At 41.8% G+C, this 22,208-nt stretch overlaps 1 protein-coding gene across 4 annotated transcripts in view; it reads right to left on the reverse strand.

Annotated features, from left to right (window-relative positions):
- LOC116992980 (platelet-derived growth factor D-like) overlaps positions 1 to 21,602 on the reverse strand; it is a 142,010-nt gene extending 120,408 nt beyond the window's left edge. For all 4 annotated transcript variants that reach the window (XM_033053163.1, XM_033053161.1, XM_033053162.1 and 1 more), the window contains exon 1: positions 21,109 to 21,602. In XM_033053163.1, coding sequence (XP_032909054.1) covers positions 21,109 to 21,238 — 130 coding nt within the window. In that variant the 5' untranslated portion in view covers positions 21,239 to 21,602. The remainder of the gene's footprint in view (positions 1 to 21,108) is intronic.
- Between the last annotated feature and the right edge of the window lie 606 nt (positions 21,603 to 22,208).

Here is a 22,208-nt window from a genome sequence, read left to right on the forward strand (position 1 = left end):
CACAAATGAAGTATGAGAATTTTAGCAAAGGATTTCATAGAAAGTGTGAAGAGCAGGAAATTAGCTTAGTAATATTGCCTAGCAGGAAGACAGATGCAGCTTTGTTAATGGGCAAAACCTCATACCTCAGAAAATCAGTTTAATACAGCATAATAAAAAAGGCACGAGAAGAGAAAGCCAACCTGTGGGTAGCATGATGTGGTACTTAGCCCTTCCATAGGATGCAAAATGGAATGAGCTGAACAGGAAAATGAAGGACAGAAATAGTTCAGTTGAAGAATGGGAGAGGGCAATCAAGATGAGGAAACTCCAGGCACAAGGCAAAACAAGTCTCTGAAAATGGACTATTGCTTAGGGTAGAGAGACCACAGACTTGCAAAATATGAAGGACACTGGGTAATCTACTCCCAGGATTAAACACATTTAAATTTGTTGCTGTATCTGAGCCACAACTTCCAGCATTTTTAAGATCAAGCCAGAAAGGAGGAAAAAGCCACCCAACAATTGTGAACCTCGTGAAGAGGTGAATGAAAAGATGGAGAGCTGCAGGATAAGAAAGGAGTACCTTAGCTTTACTTTAAATGCATGTTGAAAGCCTTCAATTTGCAGACTAAAATTTAGATATGAAATGCTATTCTCTTCAGTTCCTTCTTTCTGAACCAGCCTTTCTCCCAGAGGACAGCTATTCAGTCTAAGAGAGGACTGATGCTGAGATCCTTTGGTTCTGATCACATCCAAGTGAATTTTTTCAGTGTGTCAACAGATAATTACCAGAGGAGAGGAAAACCAGCCACAGTTTGTCCAAAACATTATCTTCAACATATTACACACATCTGCCTTTGCTTTTCTGTTTAATCTAAGCACAATAATATAAGCCAAGAAGGAACACTGATGAAACAGGTCAAATCAGCCATCCAGTCTGATAACTCTCTACTGATAGTGCTTGTGCCAAATACCTCAAAGGGCAACTTAAAACAACAACAGGCACAAGCAATTCAGTAATATTAGATAACAAAGGAAAACAATCTTTTGGTTCACTTTTTTTTTTTTTTTTTTTTAAATTCTATTTGGATTCCTAGCCCTATAAGCATTTGGTTAATTTAATGACAGTTTCTATTCAATTTCATTCAGGGTCCAGTACTGAACTTTGGAAACAAAGATAGTAGTGTCATTATATTCCAGGGCATATGGTCAAGTCCAGAAATGTCTTAGCATTGCTCAAAATATATTAAACCATTTGTCTCACATTAGATGAAATCAAATACACTTTAGAAATATTCCAAATCAAGCCTTCTACCATATGAATTTTCACAAATGAATTTATTGAGTAAATAAATCGTTATGAGACCTCTACAGAATTACTGTTTTTCATTTAAACTGGGTTCCATCATATTCCCAAAGAGGGTCAAAGAAAGAATCCCATCTTAGCCTTTCTGTATTGTGCCATTTATATGTCCTCTCACTTCTGCACTTCTACATACTAGCTCTTTTATTATTATTATATATATTTTGTTCTTTTTGGTGCAGTTCATTTAACTAAATAAAAAATGCCTCACAGCAGCACTCAAAGTCCCCACTGAATATTTCTGTATATCAGTTTTTCAAGCTTAAATCTGAGAAGACAACTAGTTAATAGTTAAACTGTAAAAATTATTTATGACAACAAACACCCAAGTTGCATATAGCTTTTTTAACACGAGTAGGTGAAATAAATTGATGTAAAGGGCTGGGTAAGAACTGGCTGGGTCCTTTCTTGAGAAGAAAGAAATGGGGCATGCTGAGTTATGAAGTTTTAGTTGTGTTGTAAATTCAGTATGTGTGAAGCAGAAACAGTATTTGGATGGTCAGAGAATACTCAGTTTCTGGCAGCAATTATTTTGGTTTCAGAGACACTGCACAATACTAAACAATCCTTATAGACTCATGGTGTTCCTAACACAATATAAATCTCAGTCTAATATCCAAAATGTGATCTACCTCTCCACTACTTCTCCTACGTAAACTGTCATTTATAATATTATGCATGTGTTCTACTTTTAGATAGGAATCGCACATTAACTACCTTTACTGGCAAGTTTAGATATATAACCTTATGTTCATTCTTAATGGAACAGAATCTCTCCTGATTCTTGCTTTCATTAATTTATTTTGACTATTACTGTTTTAAAGAGACATTAATTTTCTCTTCTTGAAAAACAAGAGAAATTCCCTACCTTCTATGACTCTGACTTTGTTCACTTATGTGTTTAAATTCTAGTATCTGAAATACTCATAGCTCTCTGAGAAATATAAATATGACTGGATGGGGATTTCTGAAAGCTCCCAATACTCTATTCCCATTGAAGTCACTGCTAGTTTATTCCACACTTCTGTGAGATGAGAGCTTAGGCAGCATTGAGGCCTGATTTCATGTTGTAATGTTTCCAGAAATGGACTTCTAGGTATACACAAAATCTATTTTTAATCCTTAAGCACTCAATAACATCAACAGTGTGGATTTGCTCTATGCCTATATTCCCACTTGTGAGTTCCCCTAATAACTGTTGAACCTGTTAGCTAAATTGAGGATAAAGCCTCAAAGGTATTTCAGTTCTGTAAGCTTTTTGAAGACTAGCAGGAAAACAGAGAGGAGAGACTGTATTAATGTCTCCCAGGGAGCTGGGAAGAGCCTCATCCTCAGTGTTCAGCAGTCAATCCAGGGGGAAAACATTATGGTATGCCTTAACACTAGGAAAAGCTTAGAATGCAGCTCACATCCACAGAATCACAGAATCAGCTGAGTTGGAAGGGACCTACCAGGATCAAGGAGTCCAACTCCCAGCCCTGCACAGGACCATCCCCAAGAGTCACAGCATGTGCCTGAGACTATTGCACAAACACGTCTTGAACTCTGAGGCAGCCTACCAATGAGGTAAAAGCCCTTAAGTTTGCAATACTTTGAACATACAAACAATTACCCTTTATTTGAATGAAATAAACTGTTTTTAAGCCTTTACACAGTAAAACCGAGCCATTTTATATCTGCATGTAGATATTTTAAGGAAGAAAATGCTAAAACAAATTGTAAATATATTTGAGGTTATATATCTTTGCTTTCATATCTCCTGGTCAGCGAAGGAAAACAGTATCTTACAACATGTAAGTGGCAGATAGGTACCAAGCATCTCCCACTACACAGTCTGAAGTGCAGGAACACACACACACAGGAGTCAATGATTACATGCACTACAGCTGCTCCAGGGAGGAGATCTGCAGGTACAGACCTTTCAGTCAGCGTTATGACTGAGTGGGTGTGCTCAGGATGAGTGAAGTGAGGCAAAGGAAAAAGAGCTGGTTGAGCAGGGACACAAACACAACTGAAAAGATTCAGAAGGTAGAGAGGTACTGGGCTCAAATATATACATTCATGTTTGCACTTTCACATTCATGTAACCAGCCAACACCCAAAGTATATTCCTACGAATATTACCACAAGATTTATTATGTTCTTTGCAGTATTCAATCAATCCCTTTTCCCTCCAGTATCTGCAAATCTGCAGCAACCCCTGGCTCAATTTTTAAGCTTCACTTCAACCAGGTGCTGCCAAGACCTGCTTTCCTACAAGCAGTGATTTTAGACCCCGCCAGAAACCTCTGATAAATTCATTCTCCATGAGTCAGATACTAATGCCATTATGAGGGCTAAACCAGCTGGCAGGGGTGAGACATATTAATCTCAGTTGACCTCTGTACACATAAAAAATGGCTAACATAAGATCTTGTGCAGTATATGCTGGCCTAAGTCTATTTAATAACTGCCTGAGATCCTGGGAAGAAAGGGAAAAAAAATTAAAAAATTTTAAAATAAAAAGCTGAATCTAATCCTAAATCTTCTTTTACTTCAACAGTAGTGTCAACCCTCCACATTTTATCCCAGAAGCAGTGGTACTGAACATTTATTCCTGAAGCTCACATTTCACAGAGTTAATGGACTGTTACGACTTGCTAGTCAGAAATAACTACTATAATGCCATTGCTCATCACTCTAAAGAAATCTTTAATCTTACCTAAAGATGCAGCATTTTGAAGAGATCATCAAGAAGATCCAAACCGTGTTTCTCAGACAGTAATAAAAGCTGAAATAATTTTAGGTACATTTTGTGAGCTTGCTGTGCTAGTGACCTACTTGCCCTAGACTTGCTCTGAGTGCAAATGGAAGACACATACAGAAGGTAATTCATCCCACCTGAAGGTGTACATCTAAAACAAATGGGATGAGCAGTTCTCTGCAGGTGTCTTTCTCTCCCCCTCAATTATAAGGGAAGTTTTAGCAAGATGCCCCATTTTTCAAACCACCAAAGTTTTTAAAATGAACAAATTTTTTCCGTCTACCAGTTGCATTTCAGCGTCATTTAAAAGGTAAGGCAGACTGAATCTAAATGTAAATGTGTATGAATCCCTGAAGCACAAGGCAAGCCAGCACACAGGTACAGATGGCGGCACATGCATACACACACACTTTTCAAAGGCCTGCAGCCACGACCTGAGATAAAGTGACTTCATGACATATTTTCTGATCTATTGTGGAGCTAGGCAGATGGATTAAATCACATCTGAGATTTCAGCTCAGTTCTAAAGGTACTGGTAGGAAACCTAGGTTTATATCTTAATGTTAGAAATTCTGAGTTTTCATTTTTACTTTTTGAGATTGCTTGTTTTGAAAGAATATTTTATGACACTGCCATCAAGAACGCACTGTCTGCAATTAAATATAACTTAGTACAAGATCGAGTAGTTCTGCTCCCTAGGAAGATGAGCTGTGTTTAATAATATTTAAAGCTATTTTGTCTCATCATACATACACTGTGCAGCCTGAATTTTATGATTTTTAAGATGTCAGACAACATATTAATAGTAAAGTTGATTTGACTATGGTTTGCATTAAGCTCCATTTAGACAGAAATCAGTATTCAATTAAAAGGTATATATCCCAGCATTTTAAATAGTTCTTAGTTAAGAAAAAACACCTAGTTGTGTTGAAAATATCAGAAAAAGAAGTATCATAACATGTTTGACTTAGTAAATGTAGAAAATTTGCCTATTAATCAACTCCCACTGCTCCTACTCACCCAAGACAGCCATATTTCTGAAATGACTCATGGCCTCCAAATAAAACGAAAATTTAAATCTTTTTGAAAGTATCTGTGCAGGTGTGCTCCTATTTTTATTTTGGATGTTTTTCTTTGCAATGTTGACTTCATACATTTCTTTTTTACTTATGGACTGAAAGAGAAAGCCAGTTGTTCTGTTCGTGATATGTTTGGTTTGGGGTTATCCAGTAACTTGTCTTACATTTTGGAAAGTATTATATTTTGCTCACATCTTCAAATAAGCTGCCATGATTTCAAATGGGTTTCTTTTTCAAACTAAATAGTATGCATTTTTTATTAAGAATGGGTTTATTACACAATTGAGTCCTGGGTTAAAGAAAAATATATTTATATATAATCACAAAGAAAAGTTTGCAGATTTTATGGAGATTTGTGCAGAATAGTCTCCAAAGTGTAGCAGCACCACCAACATTCATTCTGCAGTGCAACAGATGTAAACAATACAGAAAAAGCAAACAGACCTTCAAAAAGCTATTAATTTCATCAAGACTATATGATACCAATTCTTCAAAACAACATAGGATTAGAAAGATTTTCATTGAAGTATAAAGCAATAACTGAGAACAACACATTTAGAATTGTAGTGTTAAAGTTTTATGTCCAGATAACTCCAAAACTGTAGAAGCACGAAAAGCATGACCTGCTTTTCAATGTCTATCAGAACAATACAAAGCCCAGCATAGATTTTAAATAGGAGGCTGTAGGGTCTGTTAACAAAAATGTAGAATTCAGAATAAGGTCCCAGCTCCTGAGAGATCAGCATCAGCTTAAGACCATGCATACTACCAGGGACTGTGAAACGAAATGAATCTATAAAACTTTGCACTTATTCGAGATAAATCCTAACTATATGTGACATGTAAACTTTCTCACTGGCTGACAATGTCACTTGGTCCACAGCAGGAATTCTTTGCAAAGAAGAGGCAAATAGAAAAGGATTATTCTGAAATTGTTCCAGCAGGAAGAGCCACAGGGAAAAACGCAAATGTTACAGCACAGAGACTGCATATTATGCTTGTAATGCTCTACGGAGACAGATATTTGCATTAGAAACAACCAAGACTGCACACTGATTACCTTTCCACAGACAGACTAGCTGCTACGCACACGGGCACAGGAACACCTCTCTTAGACAAACAGGATGTGGGAGAAGGGGGCAGAATATGGTCAAGGTCTTAAAACTAGATCCTAGAGAGCACGGGAAACCAGACAACTCCAGGGAATTGCTAGACTTCCATTTAACACCCCCAGCACTGGCATAATGAATGCAAGCCTGAATCATGTTGCAGCAGAGAATTTCCTTATGAGGAGCTGTCTGAGGTATTAATTTTTCAGCTTAGAAGTTACCAGAATAATCATAAGGACAGAGACAGTAATCACTGAAGGATAATACAGAAAATAAAAGAGTAATTAATAATTTACATACTTAAAATTAGACAGAATAAGCTGCTGTCCCAGTATTGACCAAGTGATCCTGATGGATTTATGAGGCACAATGCTAGATACTGTATTCCTCACTCAAATATTTCTCTGCCTACAGGACAGCATTCACACACCAGATCTAGAGGGAAGCACATATCAAGACATTCCCTCTCCCATTTTCTGTAATGTTCCTTTCTCCTCTGTCAATCACAAGGGAGAAAAGCCATGACTGTTTTATACACTATTCCTTTCCTTTTCTATTAAAAGTCAAATATGGATTCATAGAGTATTAATGTAAAGACACCAGTTAATACTGAAAAGACAGCCCTCAAGCCAAAGTGGCAATAACAGCTGCATTATACTTTGACTACTTTCAGCAAAGATGTCTAAAAACTGACAAATTTGAGAAACTAATCACTGTACAGGGGAAATTAGTGCTAATTAAGTTAACCAAGTACCTGAACTTTTGCAACACAAAAACTGTAAAATAGATTAGCATTTTATTTACTGTTCATTATTAAGAGATGAGTTGCAGTTGAAATCACACTGCATTAATAAGGTCACAGACACAGTAAATTACTTTTTTACAAACTGAACACAATCACAAAATGCTTAAAATTGTATTATTCCCAGTCATGGGAACAAGGTGAAGATAGGATCTATACCTAGTGTCCATTTTCCACAGCCAATAAAAATGGCATGCACTGACAAATGCACAAAATATAAATATACCTTACATGAGGAGCACACGGGCTGTCTCTCTCACACAACTCAGTGAGGAATACAAAGACTGAACACATAATTTATTTTTCATAGAATCATATAACCATAAATTGGTTGGGTGGAAGGGACTTCTGAAGGTCATCTAATCCAACCACTCTGCAATGATCAGGGACATCTTCTTAGCAAGAGCCACAGTACCACATGGAGGAACTGTGAAAAGTCATACCTAGCAATATATCAGATTGCTTGCTGACACAGGGCTAAGCTGTGGCCTCAGTTATACAGACACAGGGGGAGAGGAAGGAGGGAGCCCCACTCAGTGCACACTGAAACAAGGGGATGCCCTCCCAAATTCACCAGCAAGACACAGAGCAGTCACTTCAGCAGGGAGTAAGGAGGAATCTTAGCACACTATCCAACACCTTCTGGCTTCTCTGCCTTACCAACCATTTACAATCACCCCCCTTCTATTGCACTGTTGGTAGACCCAAGGGCAAGATTTGGGAAAGCGAGGCAGGGCTGCAGCTCCTTCATCTCCCCTATGACACTCAGTACATGGTTGGTGATGCACCTGGCTGAACATGCATGATTTCACCCTTTACTCCTGCTCTGTCTGGGCCTACAATGAATCTAACAAAAAACCCCAAAACATAAAAACCACCACCACCATCATAACAACAAAATACTTCAACATTTTTTGTTCATCTCCTTATTTTAAACATTAAACAAGGCTGTGTAGTCAATTTAATTTTGCACCTAATGTGATTTTGAATTTCTTTTTTAGAAAAGTTTGTTTCAGGTCAAACCCACATAAACCCAAATGTTCAGTGACCTGACAGTGGTTTTTTTGTTGTTGTTTTTTTTTTAATGTCCTGGCAAAAAAAAAAAAAAAAAGAAAAGAAAATGTCTCTGACGCTTTCTTTCTTTCTGGCTGCTTTCCTTTGCTTTATTTTAAAAGCAGTGAAAAGTTTGTGAGAGCAGTGCTTTGTTTTGAATGCAGTATATGTGGGGATTTGACAGGTTCTAGAAATCTTCAGCTTTGAGTATTGCCAGTCTTATTTTTTTTTCTGAGCCATCTGACTGCCTGATGTCCGCAGGAGTCAGTCAAAATTTACCAGCTTTTTAACAGAAATGCTGTGCATATGTACAGGAAAAATTGGACGCTCCATGTGAAATTATTCAGCAATCATTATGGGTAAGAACTCTTTGTTGGGGTCCATCATAAGCAAGCACAGAGTATCTTGCATGCCTTACGTAGCTCTCTGACAGAGGTTCAGCCAAGTCCCCAGTGGGAGCTCCCTGGGTTTCTTCAAGTCAGCTCTTTCACCAGGCCCACTCATGCTCTGTGAAAAGCCCTGCCAGCTGCTGCTGCACACACAGGAACCTCTGTCAAAAACAATTTTGAAAACTGCTGGTTTCACGTGCTGGCATCAGATCCTCTATTTTATCTGGCAATTTAAAGCAATTTTTAACTGGCAAGAACATCAAGTCAGCAAGTCAGTTGTGGAGTTCAAAGTGGTTTGTCTCGTAAGAATAGACTTTGCTTTACCCATCAGTAAATGTAAAATAAAAATTTAAAAATCCCCAATACTGATAAGTACTACAATAAATAACTGAAGGAAATGCTTCTCTCCCACCTTTGGAAACAGAAGGGAAGCATTAGGTGACTCGGTTGGCTATCACCCTAGAAAGAAACAAGGCAGCTCACAGTATTTTTGTTCTGGTTTGGCCAAATACCTTTGAAGATACCTTCAAATACCCTTTTGAAATTGATGTGCTAGCAATTCATTGTCAAAACTGCAATGACACATACTTAAATTTGCAATCACTTCATTGTAAAAGCATATATAGAAATACATTCTGTCTCACTTCTGATAAGAAAAACAGGTGATACATTTTTCCTGTGCCTAAGGTAAGCTTTAAAAGCAATCTGCTTGACAAGGTTTAACTTTAGGTCCTGCAAGCACTGGTGATGGCACAAAAGATAGCAGGAGAATCAGGAAATGGCAGTCATTGGAGACAAATCCTGAGACACAATCCCTGTACAAAAATAAAAAGGAGCTCCTGCAAGCCTTGAAAAATATCCTGCACACATTGATAAAAAAGCCTGTAAAGTCATTCTTCAAAAAAATAAACTGAACTGACATATCAAGTCATTATGACTTCTTCTTCGTGACCTTCCACTATATCCTTATGCACTAGATGAAACCAAACCCAGGGAACAAAAGTGCAAAGTAACAAAACCAGAATAATAGCTTTCCCTGTTTTGTTCCAGGGTTTCTTTGGAGAAGAGACTGCTATTTAACTCCCATGCCACTGAAGTCATATTCAGGCAAGCATGTGAAAACCAAGATATTTGACTTTGATACAGGACATCACACTGTCATTTTGTGTAATTCTTTGTTCCCCAAACTGGCTATTCATGTGCCCTGTATTTTACCTCAGTAAGGCACATCACTTTTAGTCTGCAAAAACAGAGGCAGCTCTGAGCAGTAGACAGGAGGTAGGGCAGCACAGACAGCAAGGCCACAGCATTTTAAGGCTGGCTGCACCCTGGTAAGGATCTCCAGTCTTTGCCCACCTGCACCACCAGCTGTGGCTGGCACTTCTGCCTCTCCAGGCTGCCAGGGGTCAACCCTTACAGTGAACTAAAGGTATTTACATACAGTGATATTGCCTGCAGGAAAATATTATCAAATGCATGAACACTACCCAGGAAAGGCTTACTGTGTGTACTGTGACCAGTCAGACTGGGGAAAGAGCAGGCTGAACAGCCACGCTAATCCACTTCTCATCCTCCTTCGCTTGCCAGTGTGGGAACAACACAGGTACAGGATCAATCCTGAGATGCATTCCAGACTCTAGCATGAGGCTCCTCTGCAGTGCAAGCAAGTTTATTTCTGGAGTGATGCTTGTTTCTATGTTGTCACATGGCCAAGTGAATTAGTCCTTTCTTGAAGTCTGCTGGGAGGCAGGCTGTATGTATGGAGATGGGGCTTTGCCATGCAGGTCCAAGAACAGACTCAAGATACCTAAACATTATTCAAGGGCTCTGCAAAGATGGGGTTGTCACTGCAGTCATTTCTCAGAGGTGCCACTCAAGACACTGAGCACGCTGTAAGCAGGGTGTGCACCGCCAGAGAACTGACTCTGGAGGTTCAAATGTCTGCACATGCAATTATGTAACAGCAGACCACACACAAACTAGGAGCAGCCAGATCACTGCTATATACGATGCAATAATTTTATATTTTGCTTAAAACAAGAGTTTAATTTTCCAGGATCTTATAAATGACAGGAACTTGTGAGAAATGTGTATCATGTAAATAAGTCTCCTGGGTGACAACTATTAATTCCAAACAAAAATAAAACCAAGCCTATTCAGATACAGACAGTTTCCTTCCATTAGGAGGATGAAAAAACAAAGACTCCCTTTCCCTTTCTCACAGTTTCAAAGACACCTTACTAGAGTAGCAGTGATACACTCATAGCTGGGGGTTTGGGAACCCCAGGTTATACCATATGGGCAGAGATGAGGCAAACCAGCAAATCCCCCTGTGCAGACTGCCACACATTCAGAAACCTAACAAAGCAATGTGAATGTGGCTAATGAAGCAAGGGAACAGGCTCACAACCTGATCTACACAGAGAAACAGTGCCATAACTTTGGGGCTTTCTTTCGATTTTAAAGCAGCAAATTCTCTGCAGGCTTCTGCAAGGAGGTCTTAAACCCTTGTACTGACATCTGGATGTGTGAGTGAAATCACTCCTATCAGTGATTATCCCTGCTGTGGTATGGCAATTAAGAAGCTGTGTTGGTCCATCTCCACAAAGAATCCCAAGGCATTATCACCACCTACTTGCTGTTCTCACTCAGCACTACTGCCACTGGTTTCTTAAGGCAAAGGGTTTATCTTTCAAGAAAATTGGCTGAAAAGTTAAGGGCAGAACAGTACATTAAAGGTTTCCAGATCCCACAGTACTTCTGGTGACCAACATTCTGTGTATCTATTTTTATTCCTGCTTCATCCTCAATCCACTTTTTTTGTGAGTCATATCAGATTAGAAATACATTCAACTATGAGAAAAATCTTTTGCAACTGATCCAAAAAGAAACAATAACAGAAACCTCCACCTATTACATTTGCAGCCTCTTTAAGAAACAAACAGAAACAATGCAAGACACTGGAAAATACAGACAGGTTTCCTTATGGTCTTGTTTAGAAATGTACTGCAGCTGAAGTCACTTGTAGGATATCCTGTGGGTGACACATAAGGTAGTCAGTATAGGAGAAAAAGAAACTGGACATTTGAATACAATGCTTTGTTCTGTATTTTTGCTAAACAATCTGTAACTACATCTGTTACCCCTCCATCTCTATCAGTGCAAAGGACTTGTTTGGTTTGTCTCAGTGTATGGACACTAACTGAACATCCTAACTCTGAGTACTGTACACAAACTCCTCACTACAAGAAAGAAAATGAGGTTCTGAGGCACATCCAAAAGGAAAGCAAGTTCAGGAAGGGTCTGGAGCACCAGTCTGATGAGGAGTAGCCAAGGGAACTGGGGATGTTCAGCCTGGAGAGGAAGCTCAGGGGGACCTTATCACTCTCTACAACTCCCTTAAGGGAGAGTGTAGCCAGGTGGGGCTTGCTCTCCCAAGTAACAAGCAATAGGACAAGAGCAAGTGTCATTAAGCAATACCAAGTGAGAATTTGACTGGATATTAGGAAAGATTTCTTCACTGTAGGGGTTGTCAAACACTGGAACAGGCTACCCAGGGAAGTGTTGGAGTCACTACATCTAAAGGTATTCAAAAGACGTGTAAACGTGACACTAAGGGATGTGGTTTAGTGGTGGGCTTGGCAGTGCTATGTAGGATCAATCTTAGGGTCTTTTTCTAACTAAACCTTTTGATGTGTCTTTGATTGTACTACAAACTCATCACTGAATTCCTAAGCACTTTATTTTATCCTGTATTAATTCATGTGAACTGTGTATCAGGCCCTGCCACAAGAAATGCTGATGCATTTCTTGCAAGTTTTGTCATTGATTTTACTGCAACAAAAGTCAAGATGGCTATTTTTCAAGTTTTTCAGGGACCTAGTGCTTAATAAATAGTTTTACAGAGTCTCAACATCATCAAGTCCCAAGGCACAGCAGGGCTAAAATACCTTGGCAGGAAGTTTGAACAGAAGGTAAAAGTGTGTCCTCCTGCACCATCTCCAAATACACAGAGCTCTAATTAACAAAGCAGAAACATGGGTTGTTGGCCTTCACAGCGTGGGATACAGATCAAAAAGGAAACATGAAACTGAACATTACTCAAGCACAATAGGAAGCTCGAGATCATGCAGGATTTATTCACTACCAAAAATATTAGAGCCAAACCCGAACTCCCAAAAGAAAGTATCTCCAGTTTCACACTGTAAACAGGACACTTCCTTAGCTTTGTAAACAGGAGACCAATTTGAAACAAACTGCCAAACAACTCTACGCAATCCAGTGTTTCAGCCAAGAGCACCTCACCAGAAGCGGTGATACAAGTTCTCTTTTTTATCCAAAATGTGGAATGATTTAATCAATCTCATAAATACAATAGCAGGAATTTTGGAGGCAATTCTTGAATACAGCTTTAATCAACTGACTAAAAGATTATTACTAAATTTCCCTGCATTAGTGGGCAAATACTTACTTCAGAGAACGTCAGCACAGAGCCTTCATGATATTTCTTAGGACTCCTTTAGTACCCTGATGTCAAATCCCTGCAGGTGTACAAAAGCCAAAGCAAGCTAGGGCAGCCCTTCTTTAGGGTTGGGATCATACTAAAAGCTTCTGAGAGTTAACCCAAGGATTCTCAGCTGGGTAAGCAAAACTGAGCAGAGCTACACAAGAAATGGAGGAGAGTGGCAAGGAAAAGGGAAACAGCTGTACCCACAGATGTAAAGAGCCAGACTCCATGTTCCTGCTACTGCTGCACATGGAGAAAGGGGGAGACTGGGGAAGAAGAGCAGGATGGAAGAGATGGGAAAGGCAAGCACTACTTCTTAGGACCAATGTGTTCCACCCATCGCCACTCCTCTCTCAGCTGTAGTAGATACCATTGTGCAATGGCTGAAGTTGGAAGTGACCTCAAGAAACCACAATTACTGCTCTGGGGACAACAAGGAGATGGTCTGGTCAAAGAGACCTTTGAGATTCTGGCATCACATGCAGATGCCTACCCTGTGTTCAGTGCCAGTCCTGTAAGATATTTTAATTGTTTTTAAAGAGATCAGTCTGTCATTTGCTGAAAATATATTTTAATGTTAGCCAGACTATCCATAGAAAAAGACTGGAGTATAAAACACATAAACTCCTGCTGCATCTCTTGTACACACAGTATATCAGAGGTATAAAATAAAAGCCATTCCCTGTCCTTCTAATTTACAGCTCCCCAAAGGAGTTTCTTGCTGTAGAAATAACATACATTTTGTAGCTATGTTCAGTTAATGTAATTGCTACACACAGTCTAAAGAAGGAATGCCAAATACATTGCAGTGAATTTGTATATTACTGTGTTCAATAAATTTCTGCCTTGATAATTCTTTTCTAGTAAGTTCCTTTTCAATTAACAAAGATTTTAATAATGTAAAAATCATTTTCAGAAATCAACTAGCAACCTGAAAAACTGCCAGATATTATTATACATAACTGCTTTCTACCCGAATTCCATAAATTACATAGCTACCAACATCATGTAAAGACCTTAACTACCTTGAATAGTTAGGCTCAAATACTGGTCTAATAGTTCACTGTTCAACTAGGACTTCAAAAAAATGGTATCAAAAATGGGGGGGGGGGGGGAGGGGTTAGACTCTAAAACAAATGCCCAAGTGCAATATTTTTATGATTTTAATGCTGATTTGCAAGCAACTATATCAAGTGTACTTAAATCACTTAATCTCACTTCCTTGTGCTTCTGTCCTTAATTTATGTATTCTGTACAGTCATTTGAACAATACTCTCAGGCACACAGGGTGACTTTTGGGGATGTCCTGTGCAGGGCTAAGAGCTGGACTCAATGATCATTCTTGTTCCCTTCCAACTAAAGATATTTTGTGATTCTGTGATAGGTGAGCATCTATTTTGCTATATTAGACAATATTCCAAAGATAAATATTATATTTATTCTGCAAATGCATGTACAAAAGACTCAGGCCTACGATATATATACTTTTTTATTTTTATAGACTAAATACAACTGAGAAAAACATAGCAACAAAGCCTACAGAAAAGCCAAAGTTACATGTGTCTTCTTTGCCTCAGTCTTTGATAGTAAGACCAGTTTGCTTTGGGTATCCAGCCTCCCGTGCTGGAAGAGAGGGACAGGGAGCAGAATGAAGCCCCCACAGTCCAAAAGGAAATGGTCAGTGACTTGCTACCCCACTTAGACACAAGTCTATGGAGACAGATGGGATCCACTCAAGGGTCCTGAGAGCTGGCAGAAGTGTTCACCGAGCCACATTCCATCATTTACCAACAGTGTTAGCAAATCTAGAAGGTCCAGTTACCTAGAGGGCAACAAACACGACACCCATCTACAAGGATGGCCAGAAGGATACAAGGAGAAGGAGAAATACAGGCCTGCGAGCCTGACCTCAGTGCAGGGGAAAGTCATGGCACTGCTCACCAACAGGGTGTCATCACACAGAACATGCATGGCAACCAGAGGATCACACTCAATCAGCATGGCTTTAGGGCAGGCAGGTCCTGACTGACCAACCTGATCTCCTTCTGTGACCAGGTGACCCTCTCAGTGGATGAGGGAAAGGCTGTGGATGTTGTCTGCCAGGACTTTATGTAGTGGGTTTACCTTGGCTGGACACCAAGTGCCCATCAAGCCTCTCTATCACTCCCCTTCTCAGTGGGACAAGGGAGAGAAAATAAGATGGGAAACAACTTGTAGCTTGAGGTATTTTACTAAAGCAAAAAAAAAAAGTGAAAATTTAGTGTGTATAAACAAAGAGAAAAAAGTTTAAGCTCTACTTTCCATCAGGGGGATGGAATGCCACTTCCCAGGAAGCAAAGTTGCAGCATACATAGTGATTGTTCCAGAAGGCAAACACTGTAAATTAACAAATGTCCCCCATTCCTTCTCCCTCCCTTAGCCTTTATATCTGAGCTGATGTCACATGGTATGGAATACCCTTTTGGTTAATTTGGGCCTGGCTGTGTCCCCTCCCAGGATCTTTCCCACTCCCAGCCACCTGATAGGGGCAGAATGTTATAGAAACAGCCCTGATGCTGTGCCAGCACTGCTCAGCAGTAGCCCCAGCACTGCTGTGTCATCAACACCTTTCTAACCACCAATGCAAACCACAGCACCGTGAGGGCTGATGTGGGGAAAATTAACAGGGTAGGAAGGGCCTGCAGAGGGATCTGGACAGGCCTGAGCATCCAGAAGCACCTGGAATGATGGCCCAAGGGCAGTTGTATGAGTGCTGAGTAAACAGTAGGGCTTGGTGATCTTGGAGGTCTTTTCTGACCTAAACAATTCCACAATATCTAATTTTGCAAATACTTGGTACACGTGGTTCATAAAAAAATATAGTTATTTTTACTCAGCTCATTTACATATAAGCTATTTGATCTTTCATATTACACTGTCCTGTACAACTTGAATCCCTTGACTTTAACAGAATTATGAAGATGGTCAAATTTAAGCACATGATGAATATTGCTGCACTAATGATCCCCTGTGAATTTTCTATTTATGCCTGTTCCTAGATGTTTTACGAAGTACAAAATCTCTGTGGCACGACAGTGGAAAAGAACTCCCAACATTATTTTAGATTTTCAGCACTGTTCAGTTTCTACAAATCCAAACAATACAACTATCAAGTTTTCTTTTCCAGTTGTTTAGGAATTAGCTGGCCTAATTCAGTTTCATAGCAATACTTTAAAAGCCCCAAACAAAAACCAAGAAGTTTCAAGAGACTGTCTGAAGAATTTATAGTAACTTCTACTGTGATATACATCTGCCTGATAAAACATATTTCAAGTTCCTTTAGAGAATTCCTTTATGCTGCTTGCTGCTGAGTCAGGGTTGGAATTCTCATGCAATATCCTTTGATATTTAAGTCCAAAATGTTAATTATACAGATAAGAGACATCATTAAAGTCAGATAATTGTAGACCAAAGTGCATTACTGCAGAGAAATTAGTAAGGCTTTTTTTTTAAACTGATGAAGCCTGAAATACATATTTTTATACAAAAACTAGAAAACAAGGAAATAAAGCCTATAAAAACAATTTATTCTGGACATTTTACAGTTTACACAATTTTATGTTACCAGAGTCCTCTAAAAAATGTATACATGCCTATTATAAAAGAACTCAGTAAGTGTATTCCAAAAGTGATGGTCTATACCACCAGCGATACCAGAGACATTTCACAGAATCATGGAAACATAAAAATATAGAATCATGGAATGGTTTGGGTTGAAAAGAACTTTGAGGATCATCTAGTTCCAATGCCCCTGCCATGAGCATGGACACTTTGGGCTAGATCAGCTTGATAAAACCCCTTGAACAGACCTCTCTGGGCAACCTGTGCCAGTACCTTACCACACCCACAGTAAAGTATTTCTCCTAATACCATAAAATCATAGAATGGCTTGGACTGGAAGCCCCTCTATCCTCTTTAAAAAATCAACCAATCAAACAACCAAAAAAACAGAAAACAACACAATCTTCTCCCAAGAGCAGACACTTAACATTTATTTGGTGAGAGAATACCACCCAAATCACCATATACTTTTACCTGTGATGAGGCATCAGCCAATACAGGGAAGAAGAGGGTACAGTTAATGGCATACATCCATTCGGACTGGCCCTTAAAGAGCCAAAAGCTGTTGGCAGTTCCCCAGAATTATAAAGTACAGTTTTTCTTTGTATTTTGGTGGTGCACAAGAAAAGTAAAGTTTGAAAATTCCTTTTATTTTTGGAATCATAATGAAAACCACAAGAGCACGGAATTATCTCAAGTCATCTGATGTTATGGTTTCAAATCCACATCAGAAGATACTCATTCCATGGCTTTCAGTTGTTTACATACTGAAGTGACCTGACACTATGCTGTCTGTTCTGTTCTGTCTATTCTTTAAACTCTGGAGTTTGAAGTTTAAAATATGTATGGTGATGCTTAGTCTGAAGATACAGACTAGGCATACTTTCCTAGACTAAGTAGATGTTTGTTCAATAACTGATAAGAAAAAGCATGTGATGTTTCTGTTAGACATTATATAGTAACTAATATTATGTACCACTTTTTATCTTCTACTTTTCATCTCCAAGTCCACATAAACAACCAAAATAGGAGAAACAAAATATCAGACTTCTTGTAATCAGGCAGTATTACCTGCATACTGCAAACTGGGAAACTGAGTCAAAATAGAACAGTGGAAGCATCTGGAAGACCTCCGTGTTATTCTGATGAACTCCAAAGTACTTAACTTAATAGCATTAATAAACACTCTAAGTGAATACCAGTACTTGTGCTATAAATGTCACTGGCACCTCCAGGACACTTTAAAAAATTGATTAGTTCTACACTGGACTGCTGAATCATCAATGACAGTCCTTCAACTAGGACAAGAGGATGTCTTGTAAGCAAGTTATTTATATTCTTAATATCTTCAGCAGAAAGCACAGTCTGGTTAGGTTTAGTAGTCATTAAACGACATTTTTTTGTATGTGCTGCCCTCATCTATAGATTTCTTATCAGATCAACTTCAGCCTTAAGTAAAAGCAATTACAAATAGGCCAACTTCTTTTAGTCTGAAAGAAGAAAGGCAATATTGAATCATGCACACTGCAAAGGTTTGTTTTGGCTGGAAGCAAGACCAAGCCTCCATATTAAACCCCGTGTATGCAGCACCACTAGTTTATCTGGCTTGGAATCAAAAGAAAACTGGAACTCAAAGGATTTTTTTTTTTTTTTAAGTAAAATGTGCAGGTGGTCTTGGACTTCCCAAGGTATTTTTTCGAAGCTGAATGGGCCTTGTTTCCTCTTCAGTATCTCTTTTAATTTCACAACCTAACAATCATGACCATCAACCCAGAACAGACTATTAAACTACTTCTCGTCTTTGCTGTGTGTTTTGAGACACTGTTGTAACACATTTACCCCAATGTATCGTGTGCTCTCAGATTCCATTCTGTATTGTCACGTCTGCAAATATTTACGAAGCAAAAAATACCGTCTGACTCAGCAATGCAACTCACATGTCTTTCATGCTGTTCCATATCATTGCTTCAGACCAAAACAACACAAAAACACCACTGCGAATTGTAAAAGGCGGAAATACTCTTAGTGGCCTACAGCCAATTGTGGTCTAAGCATTTGCTTGTGAGCTCGTCACATGCATGCAACATTTGGAATACTGCTCAAAACCTTTGGCTGCACAAATACAGACCTTCGCTCAAGGAACTCAAGCATCAGTTTTATTTGAGTAAAATCAGGGGTATCAGCAGCTGATCTGCTCTAAATGTTGCAACCCACACCCAGCTCCACTGGCCGTGCCAGAACCCACGGTCCTTTGCAGAGAAAAAGCAACAGGATTCCCAAGCACAGGGAGAGAGCAAGGCTGCAGCATGCTAGGGGGCTGCATGTGGTCTTCATCAAATCTGTGACCTCTTCAGTACGTCCATTACATCCACTCAAGAACTGCAGTAGTGTCTGACTTCAGCATGGGCACGTTCACTGTAGGCTGCAAGGTTCAGTAGTGTCCCAGCCAAGATGAAAGGTAGGATGTAATTACACACAGATCTGAAACCCTCCACCAGCCCCAGTACTAGCCCACCTGGTACCCACCAAAGATCAACCACTGCAAGTTACCTTGGATAATTTTAAAAGTACAAACCTTAATCAAATTGTTAAATGATTACAACTAGGAAGATAGCAATTAGCTAATCACTTCAGAGGCTTGTTCTCTTCATCACTACAAGAAGCAGTTTCACTACGGGAAGCCTTCTGAGGAGTAAAACATCATACTGCCATTAATATGAAAACTTTATTTATATTAGGGGCTAATGATTTCTTTATTGACTATACAGAGAAGATCAGAGTAATACACATTTTGATGTTCTAGGTATGTAAGTTTTCAATGAAAAAGGTTGTTTGAAGTTTGAGCTGGATGGAAGCTTGCTTAGCTTAGTTCAGAGATGGTCTCACTTCTTCTATGAAGACGGCAGGTTAACAAGTCATGAAGCTTGGTAAAACACAGAATTATTATAAAGAACAAAACAGAAATAACAAATATGCACACACATACTTTCTTCTTTAATGAGATTAAATTCTACTTCAGTATCAGAAAAAACTACAATTCTGTCCTGCTTCCTGATTCCACATTTCCATTCTAAGAAAAAAATCCTCCACCTTCTCTAAGTCTTCTTTCAGTGACTAGGAAAGGCATAAAAAATAATATTAAGTTCAATATGGCTCCAAACATTAAAAAAAAACATTTTCCTAAATCAACTGTATACCCATTACATGCATTGTATACATGCTGGAAAATAAACACTGGCAAATACATTCTTGGAAATGGCTCAAGTGACTGGGTTTTTGAAAAGGGTTTATAAAACATATAAATTATGTCAACTGGAAGATGTTAACTCGAACACTGATGTTAACTTTGACCATTTGCAAGGAGAACATCCCGCATTTTGCCATTTAAGAAGGTACAGGGCAACGTGCAAGAGCAAGTTCTCCCACGTGAGGCTGGAACACACCAGGCTGCTCCCTGGCCAGAGGCCCATCACTCTTCTCAAAATGAAAGTCGTGGACTCTAGAGGTGAATTTCAGCAGCGCTACTTTTACGCGGTCTCCCCATTCATTCCCCGTGTGGCCACGGCACACGACCACGTTTACTCGAGGCACCTTGTCCCACAGCGCTGCGCTGCAGACCCTGGGCAGCACCTGGGCTGTCCGGGACATCCTCTGCCGGGGGATCCCGGAGGGAACCGCTCCGGAGCTCAGGCTGATCACCCTTCCCACGGGGCGGGCGGTGTCCGAGAGCGCGCTGCCGCCCGGAGGGGTGCGCACCATCCCCGGCCATCATCAGCGACGAGGCCAGTCCCGGTGGGACAGAGCCCAGCAGATCCAGGGAACGCCAAGTCCTGGCTCAGATCCTCCGGTCGAGGAAGTCCCGTAACCCGGCGAGCCGCACGCCGCCAGCCCTTACATGAGTCGAAGGCGGCGGGGCTGTGGCAGGGCCGGGAGACGATCCCGGTCCCCATCCCGCCGAGGAGCCCTGGGGCGACGGCGGCGCCCCCGACACTCCGCCCCTGAGAGCCGCCGCTCAGCCGCCGCTCGCCCCGCTCTGCCCCGCCGCCGGCACATCCCAGGCACACGGGACACACGGGCCCACGGTGCCGATGGACGCCCGGCGGGGCCCGCCTGGGCAGCCGGGACCGAGCGCTCCGAGTTGTCAGGAGCGAGGTGCCGCCCGCAGCCCAGCGGGGCCGACTCCCAGCAGAGCTCCCCGAAGTTGCCCCGAGAAGTTTGGGACCGCCCGGAGGTGCAGAGTCCCCTCTCAGCGCACACCTCCCTCCCTCCGGCCACCTGGGCACCCGCTCCCGGACCGGCCTCCGGCACCGGAGCCCGGAGACCCCACGGCCTGGCCGACCCCCGGGACGGAACCCGCCCGGACCGACCCCAGCCGTCCTCTGGGCACGCGGCCCTCGCTCCGGGACAGGGGAGCGGCACTCCCGAGCGCGCCTAAGGGCAGCAGCAGCCCTTGGGAATAAATAAGGCAGCAGGACACTTACCATCTCGCCTGATGTTGGAAGCCCGCAGGGCTTTTATAGATCCGCTCTGGGCAGGGGCGGTGGTGCCCTGCCGGCTGCAGAAGTTCGCACAGACGGCGGCGTAGAGCAGGAGGAGGATGAGCAGTTGCATTGGGACCGGCTGCGAGCGGGACCGTGTCTGCCAAGAAACGGGCTCTGCTCTCCCGCCGAGGGTGCTTCCCTCGCTCGTGTTCTCTTCCCCCTTACCGGACTTTTGGGTTGTTGCGGGTTGCTTGTGTGTTTGGGGGAGTTGTATGCAGTGGGAGGGAAAAAGGCACAAATCCCCGCAAAAAAAAAAAAAAAAAATAGCCACAGACCCCAGAGCACGCGAAGCAGCGCTCACCGCCGCCGCGCTACTCTGCGAGCTGCCTCAAAACTTCCTGCATGCTCAACTCTGGGCTGCCCTTCTGGGCCGGCCAAACTCGGCAGAGGTGCGGAGCGGCCGGGCCGGGCCCGCCGCCCACTCCCCTCGTCCGGCGCGGCCGTGCCCCAGCAGCAGGCGGGGGCTGCCGCAGCCGCGCTCCCCCTGCCGCGGCCGGGCTGCGCCGCGCCTCGCACCGCCCCGCCCGCCGCGCCAGCGCCGGGAGCGCCCGCTCTCCGCGCCGGGCCCGGCCACGAAAGGGGGCCCGGGGAAAGGGGGCGGGAGCGGTGCCCGGCCCTCCCCGAGCTACCGGCCGCGCCGTCTCCACGCCGGGCAAAAAGTGGCAGGAGGGATGGTGCGGGGAGGGGGCTGTCCCGGTGCGCAGGGAACGGCGGGCTCCCGACCCAGCCGCCGTGTGCCAAGGGCTCTCCGCCAGCGCAGGGGCCGCGCACCCGCGGGTCCCGTCACCCTCGGGCCCCTGATGACCACCTAAAAGTCGTCGCTGGGCTGAATGACTCAAATCTCCAGGGCGAGTGAGGACATTCAGTGGGACAACTGGTTAATAACCCGCAGTTGTCCCTGGAATAAATATATGGGCTTCTTCTGTCATGCCAAGCAGTGTCCAAAGCCTTTAATAAAAATTTAGTTCCTACTAGTTTAGCCCCTCATTAAATTGGGTCTGGTATTAAAAGATTGTGTTACTGCCTGGAAGAGTTTAGGT

Source organism: Catharus ustulatus, chromosome 2 (genome assembly GCF_009819885.2).
Source record: "Catharus ustulatus isolate bCatUst1 chromosome 2, bCatUst1.pri.v2, whole genome shotgun sequence".
NCBI classification, from domain to species: Eukaryota; Metazoa; Chordata; class Aves; order Passeriformes; family Turdidae; genus Catharus; species Catharus ustulatus.